The 15,116-nt window shown below is 68.2% G+C and overlaps 1 protein-coding gene across 1 annotated transcript; it reads left to right on the plus strand.

Annotated features, from left to right (window-relative positions):
• Positions 1-395: 395 nt before the first annotated feature.
• HCN2 (hyperpolarization activated cyclic nucleotide gated potassium and sodium channel 2) lies at positions 396-14,725 on the plus strand. The gene is given in 10 exon segments (XM_040538004.1): positions 396-399; positions 1,375-1,583; positions 1,585-2,054; positions 7,408-7,831; positions 9,810-9,971; positions 11,074-11,292; positions 11,564-11,710; positions 11,993-12,233; positions 12,419-12,583; positions 12,887-14,725. Coding segments are annotated over 10 exon segments (2,973 nt in total). The 3' UTR covers positions 13,819-14,725.
• Positions 14,726-15,116: the final 391 nt, after the last annotated feature.

Consider the following 15,116-nt stretch of genomic DNA (forward strand, 5'->3'; position numbering starts at 1 on the left):
AACTCTGGGGATGGGTGCTGTGTGCTGCCTCTTCAGGCAAGCTCTGCCTTCCTGCTCTGGCTTCTGGGTCGTGTCCCAGCTGGGCTGCAGGTTCTTGGGATCTCAGTTGCCTGGGACTTCATCCTCCAAGGGCTGTTAAAGCCCCGTCGGGAGTTCTGTGATCCAGAATGTGTGGGACTGGCTGGGACCTCTCAGTTCCTGCAAGCCCAAGGGGAGGGAGGTGAATGTGGGAGGTGTGAGGCCAGGCTGAAGAGGAGACTGTGGCAGCAGTGAAGGTTCTCTGCTGACTTGACCCCCAGGAGCAGAGACTGCAGCGTCTGAGTTTGCTGCTTGCACATCTCTCACCTCTCTAAGCAATTTCTTTCTTTTCCCTGTTCTTTCCTGGGGGGCAAAACATGGGTGCAAGGCGTCCGTCCGCTTCCTTTGCGTGCAGCGGGGTTCCCCATCCTGCGGGGGGCCGTGCAGCTGGGCTCCGTTTGCACCAGGAGCTGCTTCTCCCCGCCTGGGGGGTCACGGGCGGGGGGCCTGGCCCCGGGAGCAGCAGCAGCCGGTAACGGCTCCAGTGGCCCCGGGGCGGCGCGGTCCTGCTGCACGTCGGCGGGTTATGCAAGCCCTGGCACCGCCGGCCCCGGGCTCGCGGGTGATGAAAAAAAGAAAAATAAAAGTCAATGCGTGGCTTAATTTCCTTGATGAGGATTAGGGGGCCTGCCCGCCCCGGCACAAAGCCCTGCTTGTGCCTTTTGTTCGGCGGGGCTGGCAGCGGCCGGGGAGCCGGGGGGGGGAGCGGCCCCGTGCTGCTCCCTGCCGGGAGCTGCGGGTCCGACACCGGGCGGCAGGGGCCGGCCCCGAGCACCCGGCTCCCGCCGGTGCCGCCCGCTCGCCCCGGTGCCCGCAGCCTCCCGCCGAAGCGAGGACGCGGCGCCGGCTCCCGGAGCGCTTCGCGTCCCTGCAGGGCCGGGGGGGACCCGGGCAGGCGGGGGCTTCGCACTCGGAGGCGTTTTGGAGATTGGCCGCTGCTTGCGGAGGGCGCTGGGAGGCGCCGGGGGGGCTCCGAGGCAGGGGCAGGGTGCGGGGGCCGAGGCCGCGGCTCCGGGGCACCCCCGGGTGCGTTTCTGCGCGGCGAGCACCAGGTGGTGCCCGCGCCCCGCTCGCTGCCCCGGGCCGGCTCCGGGGCCGTGCGCTCCCCGGGGCTTCGCCGCCGCCGCCGCTCCCGGAGCCCGTTCGTGGCGCTCGGGAGCCTCTGCCCCCGCGGCGGGTCCCGGCCGCTGCCCCGGCCGGCTGCTCGGGGCTGAGCGGCGGAGCCGTCGGGGAAGGACGGGCCCGGGGCGCGCCGAGCGGCGGGAGCCCCGCGGGGGGTGCGCGACCCGGGGGCAGCTCCCGGCCCGGCGGCGCCGGGGGACCGGGACGCGGGGAGCGGCCGGTGCCGTCGGGGGGGAGCGGGGCCGCGCGGCCGGCGGGGGCCGCGCCGGCGGGGGGAGCTGCGGAGCCGGCCCGGCCCCGGCGCCCGCCCCCGGCCCGCCCCCGGCCCGCCCCCGGCGCGGCGGCGGGCGCCACTCGGCCGCCGGTGGCCTCGGCGGCGGCAGCGGCAGGATGCGGGCGGGCCGCGGCGCGGCGGGCGGGGAGGCGGCGGCCGAGGAGGAGGCGGCGGCGGCGGCGGCGGCGGCGGCGGCCGAGGGGGCGAAGCGCGGCGGCGGGGCCGGGGGGCGGCCGCGGGGCCGCGGCGGGAAGGGGTCCCCGAACGGCGAGTGCCGCCGCGGGGAGCCGCCGCGCAGCCCCGGCGCGGAGCCGCCCCGCGAGCCCAAGGTCTCCTTCTCCTGCGGCGGCGGCGGCGCATCCCCCGGCGGGGCCAAGGCGGCCGAGGAGGGCGACGATGCGGGCGAGGAGGCCCGCGGGAGCCAGGCCAGCTTCATGCAGCGGCAGTTCGGGGCCATGCTCCAGCCCGGCGTCAACAAGTTCTCGCTGCGGATGTTCGGCTCCCAGAAGGCGGTGGAGCGGGAGCAGGAGCGCGTCAAGTCGGCGGGGGCCTGGATCATCCACCCCTACAGCGACTTCAGGTGCGAGCCGCGCCGGGGGCGCCCGCGCCGCGCCCGGGCTCCGCGGGGCCCCCGGGGCTCCGGGGCTGCGCCCCCCGGGGCAGCGCCGCCGGCCCCGAGCATCCCCGGCCCCTGCGGGGGCTGCGCGGGGCGGGGGGGCTCCGGCGGCGGCGGGGAGGGGGCGAGCGGGGCCCGCGGCCGGGGCAGGGCCGAGCCGTGCCCTGGAGAGGGCACCTTGAGCCGCGCCGGAGGTGGAAGGCGCAGCCCGCGTGTGTGCAGGGAGGGGCTGGCGGCTGGGCACCCCCCTCCCCAGCGCAGCGACCCGGGGGTGCCGGGAGCCCGCTGCCCCCCGAGCGGGGTGCTCGGCCAAGGACATCCCCGTGTCCTTCCCAGGGCCTCGGAACGGCTCGGCCCAGCGAGGATGCTCTGGAGACTCCCACCAGGCTTTGGGCCCTAAAGCTGTCACGGGGGAAGGAGTCACGCTTGCCCCTGGGGTCCCAGGGCCACGAGGCCTGGGCTGGGAGACCTGCAGAGCTTTGTCAAGGTTCCCCTTCCCACCGGGAGGCCAGATTCCATCCCTAAGATTCAAGGAGTTTGAGGGATTCGTCTCGCTCCCCAGAGGGCCAGGTCCCCAAGGTCCAGCCTTTGCGGCTGGGAGAAAGGTGCTGCAGCACCCCCTCCTTTCCGTCTCCCCCCTCTGAGCCCTGGGGAGAGATCGGTGGTGAATGGGCTGGGTGGGGGCTGCCAGAAGGGACATACTGGGGGCAAGCGGTGCAGCCCTTCTGGGGACTGGTGGCCGAGATCGGGGCCGTCAGGAGCCCATGGTCTGGTGACCCCAAGGGGGCTGGGGGCCCTTAGCCAGAGGCCGGGAGGCAGTGAGTGGCTCAGGCCCAAGTCATTCTGTCCCTCTTCTAGTGCTCAAGGGGGCTTCACCCCCATGCAGGAGAGCGGTGCAGGGTGCAGGGGCTGCGGGTGAGCCCTCGGGTGAGAGCTCAGAAGTCCCCGGGCAGAGGAGGCGGCTGCGGGCGGTGAGGCTCTGTGCTGGCTGGGCAGGCTTGGGGCAGGGACCAGCGCCTGCAGCTCCGGCATCCTGGCCTTGTGAGCAGCTCCTGTGCTGCTCTGGCATCTTCCGAGGCGTGTGGAGGAGCAGCTGGAGGCCTCCAGCCTCCTCTCCCGGGCTGACCTCGCACTCAGGGTCCCTCACCCTCACACCAGACATTCCCGTTGGGAGCCCGTGCAGGTTTCTGCTCATGTTCCCAGTTGCGGACCAGCTCTGCTGCAGGGCCGGGCTGTGAGCGATGCCTGGCCTTAGCCGGGCACGAGGGCGTTACTGTTCCTGCGGGAGCTCCTCGGTCCCTGCTGTGGCAGCCAGCGCAGCGTCCCTGTGCCAGGAGGGTCCCCTGCCACCCGTGGGGGTTCCCGGGGGGCTGGTGAGTGCCCTGCTCACCTTGCGCGGCCACGGGACCTTTGGGAGCGGCGTGGCGATGTGGCCCCATGCTGACCGCATCGGGGTGACAGCCTGCCTGGCTCCATGGCCAACGCGGAGCCAGCAGCGCCGCGGTGCTGCTGGAGCATGGGGCCTCCCTGCAGGCGACCTTGGGGGGGTCACCCTGTCCCACTGCGGCTCCATCCCCTCCTGGAGCCTCTGCCACGACTCCAAACCCACGGGAGAAGAGCCGCTGCCCATGCTGTGATGCTGCAAGTGGCGTAGAAGAGTTCCCTGCTCAGCGGGGAGGAGCTGCGAGGAGAACCAATGCATTAGCCCAGTCTACAAATGTGGAAATAAACAAGATCAGCTCAACGTAGGGCTGGGAGCCCAGCAGCGAGGAGTCCACTCCACTCGTGTGTGTTTAGGACACGTGTCTGTGTATTTCACATTATTCCTGCCTTAAAAAAAATACATCATTTATCTAGTAATGCTAATGGATATGAACCCATCCGCGTTTGCCCTGCAAAGCCCATTTTCCCATCTTAAGATAAAATCATTACCCATCTGCATATGTGACATCATTTCATAATAGAAGTCATTTAGAGATCCTGTCGCCTCCTGGATGCAGCACCGCGATTATTCATGCGAAATTCAAGGGCATGCTTGCTCCAGGAAGGAAAGTCGCTATTTCCATAAATATTGAGTTATTAGGAAGCAGCATAGGTGGCTGTTTGAGATCCCGAGTTGCAAACCTGGTAAAAGAACCTTGCAAATTGTGGGCTGAAGTAGACAACGTTGAGCAGAGCCCCCTCATTCCTGGGTGCTTTGTTCAGTCTCCTTGCCCATCTTCTCCACTTCTGGTCTTTAGTGATGGGAGGAAAAAAAGGCAAGCATTGACTTCGCCGTTGTTTCTGCTGGTGTTTCTGCAGCTCGGGTAGCGCTCCTGGAGCGGGGTTTGGAGCCAGGATCAGGCCTGTATCTAGCCCTAGCTTTGCAGGGACTTTGGGCATGTCACTGGCCCAGATTGCGTCCTCGCAGCCCTTTAGGGCTGTGCGGGGGCAGGCGCTGGTGCCCTGCGGGATATGAAGCCTCGCGCCCAAGGCCAAGCACCCAGAGGGAGCGCGGTGGCTCGTGCAGCGGGGCCGGGGCTTCCCAGGGAGGTGGGTGACGGGTTAGGGGCGCTGTGCCGCCGCGCTCCGTCCCTTCCCCTTCCCTTGCCACCGGAGACTTGCATAAGCCTGGAAGCAGGATCCAGCCCAGGAGGGAGGATCCAGCCCGGGAAGCAGGATCCAACCTGGAGCTGCCGGCTGCATTAGTAATGCGAGCTGCAGGCAGCGGATGATTCAGTGGTGGTGGTGGTGCCGTGACGGCCGAGGGGCTGCCTGCCGCGGGCGAGCCCGGCCTCCTGCACCCAGCACCCGCGGCGCTGCGGCTGGGCTGGGGCTGAGCCCACGCCGCAGGGCGCTGCCGCGGGAGGTGGTCCCTGCCCCAGCGCGTGGGGAGGACACGTCCAGGGCAGGTGCAGGTCCTGGCTGCCGCCCTCCTCCCGGTGTAAAGCCGTGTCCGTGGCGCTGCTGCCGCCCGGGTGGCTGCCCTGGCTGCTTCGCGGCCCCGCAGAGCGGGTCCTGGGCTTGGCAGCCTGCCGCTGCTCCCGGTGGGGACACTGTGAATGCCACCGCTCTGTGCCTGCTGATGAGCCTGCTGCTGCTGTTATCTCTGGTGACAGTGACGGGAACTGTGCGCCCACTCCGCGGGATTAATGTGGGGCACGCAGACCTGAGAGATGGCAAAAAGCCACAGCTTACTCATCAGGAAAAAAGGCTGGGGCTGTCTGTCCCAGGGTGATTTTACAGGTTTGTGTCCTTGACATTTTGCAAAGCCTGAAGCCCCAGCCCCAAGGACCGCACGGTGACAAGCTTCTGGGGAGAGCAGCGCCGCTGACTTGCCCCGGCTGCGTGGTTTGGGTGTGCGCGGGTGTTTGGCACCGCACCCGCTGCTCTGCCTCTGCTGGGGCTGAACTTCTGCAGGTGGCTTCTTAACCCACTTCTGTGCGTGACCTCGTTATTTTAGGCTCTGAGTATTTCTTACAACTTTGCAAAGCCCGCCAGGCCCCGGTGCACCGAGCTCAGCCCCAGCAGCGTCCTGGTCAACTGGATTAGGCTAACGGGGAGCGATGCGTGGCACGGAGGCGGACGGGTCATCCCCAGGAGCCACCAGAGCTCTGTGCTTGGGTGATGGGGCTGAGCGGGGATGTCCCCGGTGTCTTGCCTGGGTGCTGCCACCCGGAGGGGTCCGAGGGTCTCCCTGCCCTCCCCTCCTGCTGGGGACGGGGCAGGACGGGGCTCTGCCACGGCTCCGCAGCCGCCCGGCTGGGGCTGTTGTGCCAGGCCTGGGGTGAGCTGTGCAGGGGGACAACGGCCATCCCTGCTCTGAGGCCTTGAGCATCTCCTGTCACCATCACTGTGGTTCAACTAGGTCAGAAGTAAAGGGGGGGCAAGGATCCCAATTAATTTGTTTTCAGCTATTTTTAGCAGCCTGGACTGGATCTTTTCTTCCGTGCACGCACTGCCCTCCAAGGAACAAAGTGTTGGCGTCGCAGCCGGGCCTCCTAAGAGATTGCCTGAGGATCAGCCCCGTTTGTGTGTGCTGGGGGGCGATGGGGGCCGTGTCATCTCCCTTGGTCCCCCAGGTTCTGGCCCCGTGAGGTTGCGCAGGCTCCTGAGCCGGTGCAGGGCTGTGCCTGGCTGGCGCAGTTGCTCGGTTTCTGTTCCTCACGGCTCGGCGTGGCCGATGCCCCCCTGGGGCTTGCTTGGTGCGGGGGGGCCTTGGCATGAGCCAGGGGGAGGCTTGTGGCCGGCCCTGCGGCACCTCGGGGTCCTGCCAGGGGTCTCGGGGGGGGCCTCAGTGCCCCCCAGCTGCCCTCTGTTCCCAGGGGAGCGCCGTGCTGTGCCATACCGAGCCGTGCCATACCGTGCCGTGCTGTGCCGTGCTGTGCCCCCCCCCCGGCTGGCAGCTTGCGGAGGGCACCCAGGAGCCGGCCCCGCGTGTGACGTCATGCCTGTGCAGCGGTGACATCACTCGCGGTTGCCATGGCAGTGGCTCACTCGGGCACGGTGTCATTGGGAAAGGGCAGGGGCCGGGTGCGGGGGTGCCCTGGGGACTGTGCCCGGGGCTGCGCCGGGGGCTCGGGGGGCTCCGTGGCCGGGGCCCCCGGTCCTGCCGTGACCTTGCCGGTGCTCGGGAAGGTCGCAGTGCAGACGTGCGGCGGAGGCGCCCGGCCGTGCCCCCCCCCGGCTGTGCCCCCCCCGGTGCCCCCCCTGGCTGCGGGCGGCGCTGGCTCCAGCTGCAGTTGTACGTGCTCGGCCGCTCCCGCAGCCCCCCCCCCCGGGCCGGGCTCTGCCGTGTGTCCCCCCCGTGCAGGGTCCCCCCCCCCGGGAGGTGCTGGCACAGAGCCGGCCCGGCTCACCCGCATGCTGCCCCCGGGGTGGGGGGGGGTCGGGGGTCCCCAGCTGCCCCCCTCACCCATCCCGCAGCGGCTCCCCAGCCAGGGGTCTCCCCAACAGCGCCCGGCTTTGTCTCCCCCCCTTGCTCCGGGGCCTGTCGGGGTCTTGGTGCTGCTGCAGGCAGACCACCAGCAAAAGGAGCACAGCACCAAGAGCCCCCTGCAGCCCCGGGCCTCATCCTGCGCCCACACGGCCCTACCTGGACCCGGGCCCGCAGGATCAGGCGCAGGGCTGTGCTCCCTGGGGTGAGCAGAGGGGTGACACCGGGGTGGCCCGTCCCCTAGGGTACAGCAGTGACACGGGTCCTGCCGCCTGTCACGGCTCTGGTGGCCGGACGGGGCCACGCATGGATGTGGCAGTGCCTGGGAGGGGCGTCGGGCCGTGCTGCAGCCACGGGTCCCGTGGGGGCCGCGGGGTGCCAGCCTCCTCCGTCCTCCCCCAGGTTTTACTGGGACTTCACAATGCTGCTCTTCATGGTGGGCAACCTGATCATCATTCCCGTGGGCATCACCTTCTTCAAGGAGGAGACCACGGCGCCCTGGATCGTGTTCAACGTGGTCTCCGACACCTTCTTCCTGATGGACCTGGTGCTGAACTTCCGGACGGGGATCGTCATTGAGGACAACACGGAGATCATCCTGGACCCCGAGAGGATCAAGAAGAAGTACCTCAAGACCTGGTTTGTGGTGGACTTTGTCTCCTCCATCCCTGTGGACTATGTCTTCCTCATCGTGGAGAAGGGCATAGACTCGGAGGTGTACAAGACAGCCCGCGCCCTCCGCATCGTCCGCTTCACCAAGATCCTCAGCCTGCTGCGGCTCCTCCGCCTCTCCCGCCTCATCCGCTACATCCACCAGTGGGAGGAGGTAAGGGGCTGCATGGTGCCGGGTGGGGGGGCCCAGCCCGGCCCCCTCCGGGGGCTTGGGGAGCCCAAACCATCAGCGGGGTCTCTGCGGCATCGTCTCTGGGATGGAGAATGGGAACAGTCCCACGAGCTTGGGGGCGGATGGGGGTATGGGGCCGACAGCTGGCAGCGTCCTCCCGTGTCCCCGGTGTGACACCGGGACGTGGGCGCGCTCTGAGTCTGCTGCAGCACCGAGCTCCTTGGGGCCGCTGAGCTGTGCCCTGTGAGTACACGTGCGTGTGCATGCCTGTCTGTGTGTCCGTGGGGACACCCCATGGGTGACAGCACCCCATGCTGCCAGGTGGCACTCCCCGTGCCCACCAGCAGCTCAGCAGCATCCTGCTGCACCCCACCTGTGGCCGGGGGGCTCCTTCCCACTGCCCCCTCCCCACCGGGGCCCTGGGGGGCTGCAGGCGCCGCAGGAGCCGCCGGCCTCGGGGCAGGGCGGGAGGCAGGATGCTGGGGGGGCTGCAGGGGCTGCAGGGGCTGTGCCTTTGTGCCTGGATGCGGCGTGCTCAGCTTCGCCGCGTGGCTGCGGCGCGTGGGCTGCAGCCTCTGACAGCCCCGATGGATGCGGCCGTGCAGGTGCTCGCTGCAGCACGGCGCTGGCTCTGCGCGCGTGCCTGGAGGGGGGGGAGCTGCCTTCGCACCCTCCTCTGCCTCGCTCGTCCCCAGGCCCCAGATCCCAGCCTGCCTGCTCCCTCCTGCACCCTCCTCGAGGGCTCTGCTGCAAGCGCCTCCTGCAAGCCCCGTGTCCCAGTGTCCCCCCACGTGCTGGGATGGGCAGCCTCAGACCCCAGGGTTGGGTGCAGAGGCTGCTGTGACTTTGCTGTGCCCTTGTCCTGCCTTTGCTGTGCCCTTGCTGTGCCAGCTGCTCTGTGTGACGCTGTGGGGCTCCAGCCTTGTAGCTGCAGCAGGAGGAAGACTGGGGGGTATTTAATTTTACTTCTTTTTTGCTTCTTGAATTCAACTTAAAAAAAAAAAAGTTTAAAGGAGAAGGAACAAGTCCTAAGACTTTTTCCCTTTCCCCCACTGTGTGCACCCAGGGGTGAGAGGCACTGGGGACACGCAAGGCTGTGACCAGGAGGCTCGGGGCAGTGAGGGCACGCAGGGCAAGGAGCAGCCGCGTATGAGGGCCGGGGGCTGGGTCCCTCTGCACCCGTGGTCAGCTCCCCCTGCACCCGCCCCAGCCGGGGGCTCTGCCAGGGGCACCTTGGGCCGTCTCCGTCAATGCCACCTCGTGCTGAGCCCAGGGACGGCCCCGCTCCTTCCTCCCCCGGGGCCAGGAGCCCTCGGCTCTCGCTGAGCACCGCGAGCCGTCTTATCCTGATCAAAGCCCGCAGCCACCCGCGCTTCCCGGCGCTGTGGCTCGCAGGCACCCCGCCGGCTATAAATAGGCAGCAGGAGCGCGGCTGCCTTGGGGAGGACTGGGGCCGTTAATGGCTGTTTTGGCCGAGGCCGTGCAGGTTGAGCCTCGTGCCACAGGATGCGGGCCGTGTTCTGCCTCGCAGCCCCGCTCTGTGCCCGACCCCGTCGGTGTCAGGGCAGCCGGGGCTGTGCTGCAGGGGGCTCAGCCCCCACAGGTGTTTGCAGCTGCGGCTGCGTCCTGCACCCTGCGCCCAGCTAACGACGTGCTGTGAGCAGGGGCTGGGGCTGGGGCTGGCTGCTCGGGGCTGGACCTGCAACAGGCTCATGCTGGAGGCAGCCACTTGTGGGTGACAACAGGGCTGGTCACGCTTCGTTCATCCAGGGACATCTGTGAGGGAGCAGCGGTCCCTGGGCATGGGCGAGCTGCAGGGTGGAAGCTGCTGGGGGGTGGGAGGGCAAAACCCCCCCTGCTCCGAGAGCCCCCCTCAGCGGGGCCGGGCAGTGGCTGGGGCTGGCCAGGACGGTCCCGGTCCCGCACTCACGCGGCCGCCTTTGTGCCCCGGCCCCTGCAGATTTTCCACATGACTTACGACCTGGCGAGCGCCGTGATGAGGATCATCAACCTCATTGGCATGATGCTGCTGCTGTGCCACTGGGACGGCTGCCTCCAGTTCCTCGTGCCCATGCTGCAGGATTTCCCCCAGAACTGCTGGGTCTCCATCAACGGGATGGTGGTGAGTGCTGGGGGGCACAGTGCGCCCTGGTCTGGGCGGCCCTGGGGACACAGACACCCCCGCAAAGCCATCCCTGCAGTTCAGCGGGGATGAAGGCACAAGGCAGGGATTGCCTTATGGAAATCCCATCCCAGTTTCAGACAAATCCATCCCCCCGTCCTGTGCCCCTGGCAGCCTGGTGGTTTCCGGGTGCTGCCCTCCCCGAGGGGCCGCCCAGCTCCAGGGGGTCCGGGCCCAGGGACACGCTCGCCCCAGGGCCGCTCGCCCTGGCAGAGCACGACAGCTCTCAGGACGTGGGGAGGGATCGATCGCCGGCAGGAGGAAGATGCTGATGTGGCTCTGCCCCTGTCCCCTGCCTCCATCCCCTTCTCATTAGCAACAAAGCTGCTATTAATAAATAATGGGACACATTGCTAATTGCTCCCTGCAATCTCAGCCCTGGTACAGGCTCATCTTCATCCTGCTCTCTCACCATTCATCCCTTCCGTTCTGCCGGGTTTCTATCCCTGTGCTACTTTCGCTCCCTGCCTGCCTTCCTGCCTGTCCTCTGCTCCCCATCTCACTCTCCTCTTCACCGCCACGTCCGTTCTCGAGGGGAACCGAGGCTTTGTGCGCGGCCAGCCCTGCAGCCCCCCGCCCGTCCCATCCCCAGCTGGGCAGGGGGCCCCCTCAGGCAGCGCTGCGAGAATGCGACTGCCAGGCCATCGGGGCTTGGGCCCTGCACGGCGCTTCGCAGGGGCTCTCTGCGTGTTTGTAGAGCAGCGTAAAACATGCAGAACGGCTGGCGAGCTGAAGCGAAGCCAGGCAGGACAGCGAGGTGCAGAAACCCTCCAGTCTGGTGGGTGCTGTGAAGGGAGCAGAGCGCGGCGGGACCGCTGCCAACCCAGCTGGTGCCTGGTGTTTGGATTTGTTTGGATCTCACCTGCGCGGTGAGACTGTCAGGAAAAAAACAAACAACAAAAATCATATTGCTTAGCGCTGCTGGGACCTGCAAGCGGAGGACTGAGCCAGGGCCGCGCTTTGTACCCACGTGTGCGAGTACTCACACCCGCACGCAGCTGCGCGCCCCCGGGGCTGACTGCTGCGCTCTCCGGTGCTGCAGAACGACTCCTGGAGCGAGCTGTACTCCTTCGCCCTCTTCAAGTCGATGAGCCACATGCTCTGCATCGGCTACGGGAAGCAGGCGCCCGAGAGCATGACGGACATCTGGCTGACGATGCTGAGCATGATCGTGGGGGCCACCTGCTACGCCATGTTCATCGGCCACGCCACGGCCCTCATCCAGTCGCTGGACTCCTCCCGGCGCCAGTACCAGGAGAAGGTAGGGCTGGGTGGGACTGGCTGGGACTGGGCAGGATTGGGACCACGGTTCCTGTCCTGTGCCCACCTGGTGCAGACCCACTCCCCCTCCACCCACCACCACCCCCCCGTGCGTGGGTGCCTGCGGGTGCGGCTGAGCAGGGTGAGGGCTCCGAGTGCAGCCGGGGCTGGGGCTGGGGCTGCTCTGCCTGCTGTGGACGGGGCGGTGGGGCTGGACCCAGCAGCGCAGGACCCCGACCCGGCTGACGCTGCCACCCTCCCTGTCCGCGCAGTACAAGCAGGTGGAGCAGTACATGTCCTTCCACAAGCTGCCCGCCGACTTCCGCCAGAAGATCCACGATTACTACGAGCATCGCTACCAGGGCAAGATGTTCGATGAGGACAGCATCCTGGGGGAGCTCAACGAGCCCCTGCGCGAGGTATGGTCCTGGGGGCTGGAGGGTGGCAGCTGGGAGGAAGGGGCCCCTGCCCTGACCCCTGCTGTGGTCAGGGAACCCCTGCTCCCAGCCATGAGGGGGGCTCCAGGTCTCAGCACTCCTGCAGGACACGCGAAAACCTCTGGCTCAGGCTTTGCAGCTCCGACTGTGGCTGAGTCCTTGCACAATTGTGTCTGTGTGTGCTGACACCTCTGCGTGCACAAGCCAGCCTCCAGGGACTGTGTCCCACCTCCCCACCTGCTTCCTCCCCTCCTTCCCCTGCAGGAAATCGTGAACTTCAACTGCCGCAAGCTGGTGGCCTCGATGCCGCTGTTTGCCAACGCGGACCCCAACTTTGTCACAGCGATGCTCACCAAGCTGAAGTTTGAGGTGTTTCAGCCGGGCGACTACATCATCCGCGAGGGCACCATCGGCAAGAAGATGTACTTCATCCAGCACGGCGTGGTCAGCATCCTCACCAAGGGCAACAAGGAGATGAAACTCTCTGACGGCTCCTACTTTGGAGGTGAGCTCTTGGGGTCCTGAGCCTGGCTCCCCTTCCAGGGTCTGTGAGAGGCACCAGGATGCTCGTGCTGCCCTGGGATCCCCTGGGCTCGGTGGCTCTCGCCCCTTGCCCCTGCCCCCCCGCCCAGTTTCCAGTTCTTGCTGGCGGGGTTTTGGCGTTGGCACCGTTGCACCTCCCCTCCCCAGAAATCTGCCTGCTGACCCGCGGCCGGCGCACAGCCAGCGTCCGGGCAGACACCTACTGCCGCCTCTACTCGCTCTCTGTGGACAACTTCAACGAGGTGCTGGAGGAGTACCCCATGATGAGACGGGCCTTCGAGACCGTGGCCATCGACCGCCTCGACCGCATTGGTAGGGCTCTGGGGGCTGTGGGGGCGCGGGGACCCTCTTGCTGGCACATCCTCCTGCGCCGCTCCTTGGTGCTGCCTGTCCCTGTGCCCACGGGGGGGGCAAATGCCCAAAGGGGTGCGATGGGAACACTGGGGTGCAGGGACCCTGCGGGGTGCTTGGATGGGGGGGGGGGGTGGCAGTGCCTGGAGGTGGCTGCGGGGATGAGTGGCGAGGGGCCAGGACAGCCCTTGCTGGGGCTGGGGGCCTGGTGCAGCCCCAGCACTGGGGCTCATCGCTCTCCCCACCCCGCCCCTCTTCCTGCAGGGAAGAAGAACTCGATCCTGCTTCACAAAGTGCAGCACGACCTCAACTCGGGCGTCTTCAACAATCAGGAGAACGAGATCATCCAGGAGATCGTCAAGTACGACCGGGAGATGGTGCAGCAGGCGGAGCTGCAGCAGCACACGGCCATGTACAGCCCGGTGCAGCCCCAGGTCACCTCCGCCATCGCCACCCTCCAGCAAGCCGTGGCCATGAGCTTCTGCCCGCAGATGGCCAGCCCGCTGGTGGGCTCCATGGCGCTGGGCTCGCCCCGCATGATGCGCCGCTTGCAGTACGCCCAGGCCGTGCCCAGCCCCTTCGCTGTCTCCCCGGTGCTGCTGCAGCAGAGCCCCCCGCAGCAGCCGCAGCCCCCCACGCCCCACGCCAACCCGTCGCCCTCCCAGGACCAGGCGCCGCCGACCGCCCTGCCCGCCTCCACCAGCGCCCTCGCCGCCGCCAGCCCGCCGTCCCAAAGCCCGCTGGCCAGCCGGACGTTCGCCTACGGAGGTGCCAAGGGGCAGCTGGGCTCCCAGCTCTCCCTGAGCCAGCAGCAGGCGCCCGGCTCGCCCCCGCGGCTGGCCGTCCACAAAAGCACACAGGCGCTGCACACCGGCAGCCTCAGCCAGGATTCGCGGCCCCTGTCGGCTTCGCAGCCCTCCCTGCCCCACGGGCTGGCGGCCGGCAGCACCCAGAGCCCCCCGGCCTCGGCACGCGAGTCCTGCGCCTCCATCGGCGGGGGCCCGGCTGCCGCCTCGCCGAGCTCGGCGCCCCCGGCCGGGCTGCGGGGCCCGGCCTCCTCGCGGGGGGCCCTGTCCCACCCGGCGCCCGCGGGGCCGCCCGCCCTGCAGCAGGACTCGGGGGCGGCCCGCAAGGATTCGGTGGGCAGCACGCCCGACACGGACCCGGCCAAATCCAGGCTGTCTTCCAACTTGTGACCTCCGCACTGCGCCGGCCGCCAGGCCGGCGCGGGGACGGGTGCGCCGGGGGGGCCGTGGTGTGGGCGGCCAGCCCTGTGTCCGCTGCTCCCAGCCTGCACATCCCCACCGAGGCGTCCGTGCCGGGGCACCTCTGCCCCCCTCGGCCACCTCCAGCCCCGCTCCCAGGCTTCCTCCCACCGGGGGTGGGGGGCTTGGGGGCTCTGTCACCTCCGACCAAAGTCTGGCCCCATCTCCTGCTCCCTGCAGGGGTGCCCCACTGCCCCTGGCTGCCCCACAGAAGCCACAGCTGCATCATCCCCTGTGATCAATGCTGTATATGATATCTATGACCTGAATACAAACCTGTATGTGTGCATCCGCAGGACACCTCCCTGGGGGCTTAGGCACGCTGGCCAGCCCCAGCGCCGCCGCGTGTCCCTGACTCCCCTCCCACAGCGCGATGGCGAGGGGTGACGGTCGAGGACTGGAGGTAAGTTGTGGGGCCCGCGGGACTGCGAGACCCCGTGCACACGCCAGCCCCCGGTGCCAGCCCAACGCTGGGGCTGGGGGCGAGCTCAGCCACACTCCCTCCTGCTGGAGCCGGGGGAGCCGAGCCCTGGGGTGCCCCGGGGGCAGTCGCTGGTGAGGCAGCGCTGGGCTCCCCTCGCTGGCAGGCTGGGGAAGGCGCACACCGCGCGTGTAAAGGCGTGCCCGAGTGTACGCATGCACCTAGGGATGTAGGAGGTGTGGGTGCGCAGCCTGGCACGCCGGAGCCTTCCACATTGAATGTATGCAGTGCCCCCCGAGCGAGGGGCCACGTGCCCCCTGCAGCCACAGAGCCGGGGGGACAGGGCCCCGCTCCCAGCGCCCACCTTGCCATCCAGCCCATCCTGTGCAATAAACGTCAGCACCTGACAGAGCTACGCACGACTCCGTCTCCGCTTCTCCTTCGGCACCGTCCCTCCCTGCCGCGGCTCCGGCTGCTCCTGGCCGTGCTCCCGGTGCTCGGGCGCTGCCAGCAGGCACAGCCCCAGGCTGGGCTGCAGGAGGCAGGTCTGTCCTTTGAAGAGCTGCTGCCCCGCCAGCAAAGTGCCACGGCCAAAAAGCCTCCTCCCAGAACCCTTCCCCGCCAGCCCTGGCTGGACCCCACGGGGCTGCAGTAGGCGCATGGCCCCCAGGCGGCAGCTGCTGCAGGAGCTGGGCCACAAAGACACAGCCCCAGGGGGAGGGTGGGGGTGGAAGGCCAGAGGAGGCTCCTGGCTAAAACCGCAAGGAGCAGCTGCAAGCAGCCCTGGTTGGAGTCTGGCTCCCACTCC

This window comes from Cygnus olor, chromosome 26 (assembly GCF_009769625.2).
Source record: "Cygnus olor isolate bCygOlo1 chromosome 26, bCygOlo1.pri.v2, whole genome shotgun sequence".
In the NCBI taxonomy this organism is placed as follows: domain Eukaryota; kingdom Metazoa; phylum Chordata; class Aves; order Anseriformes; family Anatidae; genus Cygnus; species Cygnus olor.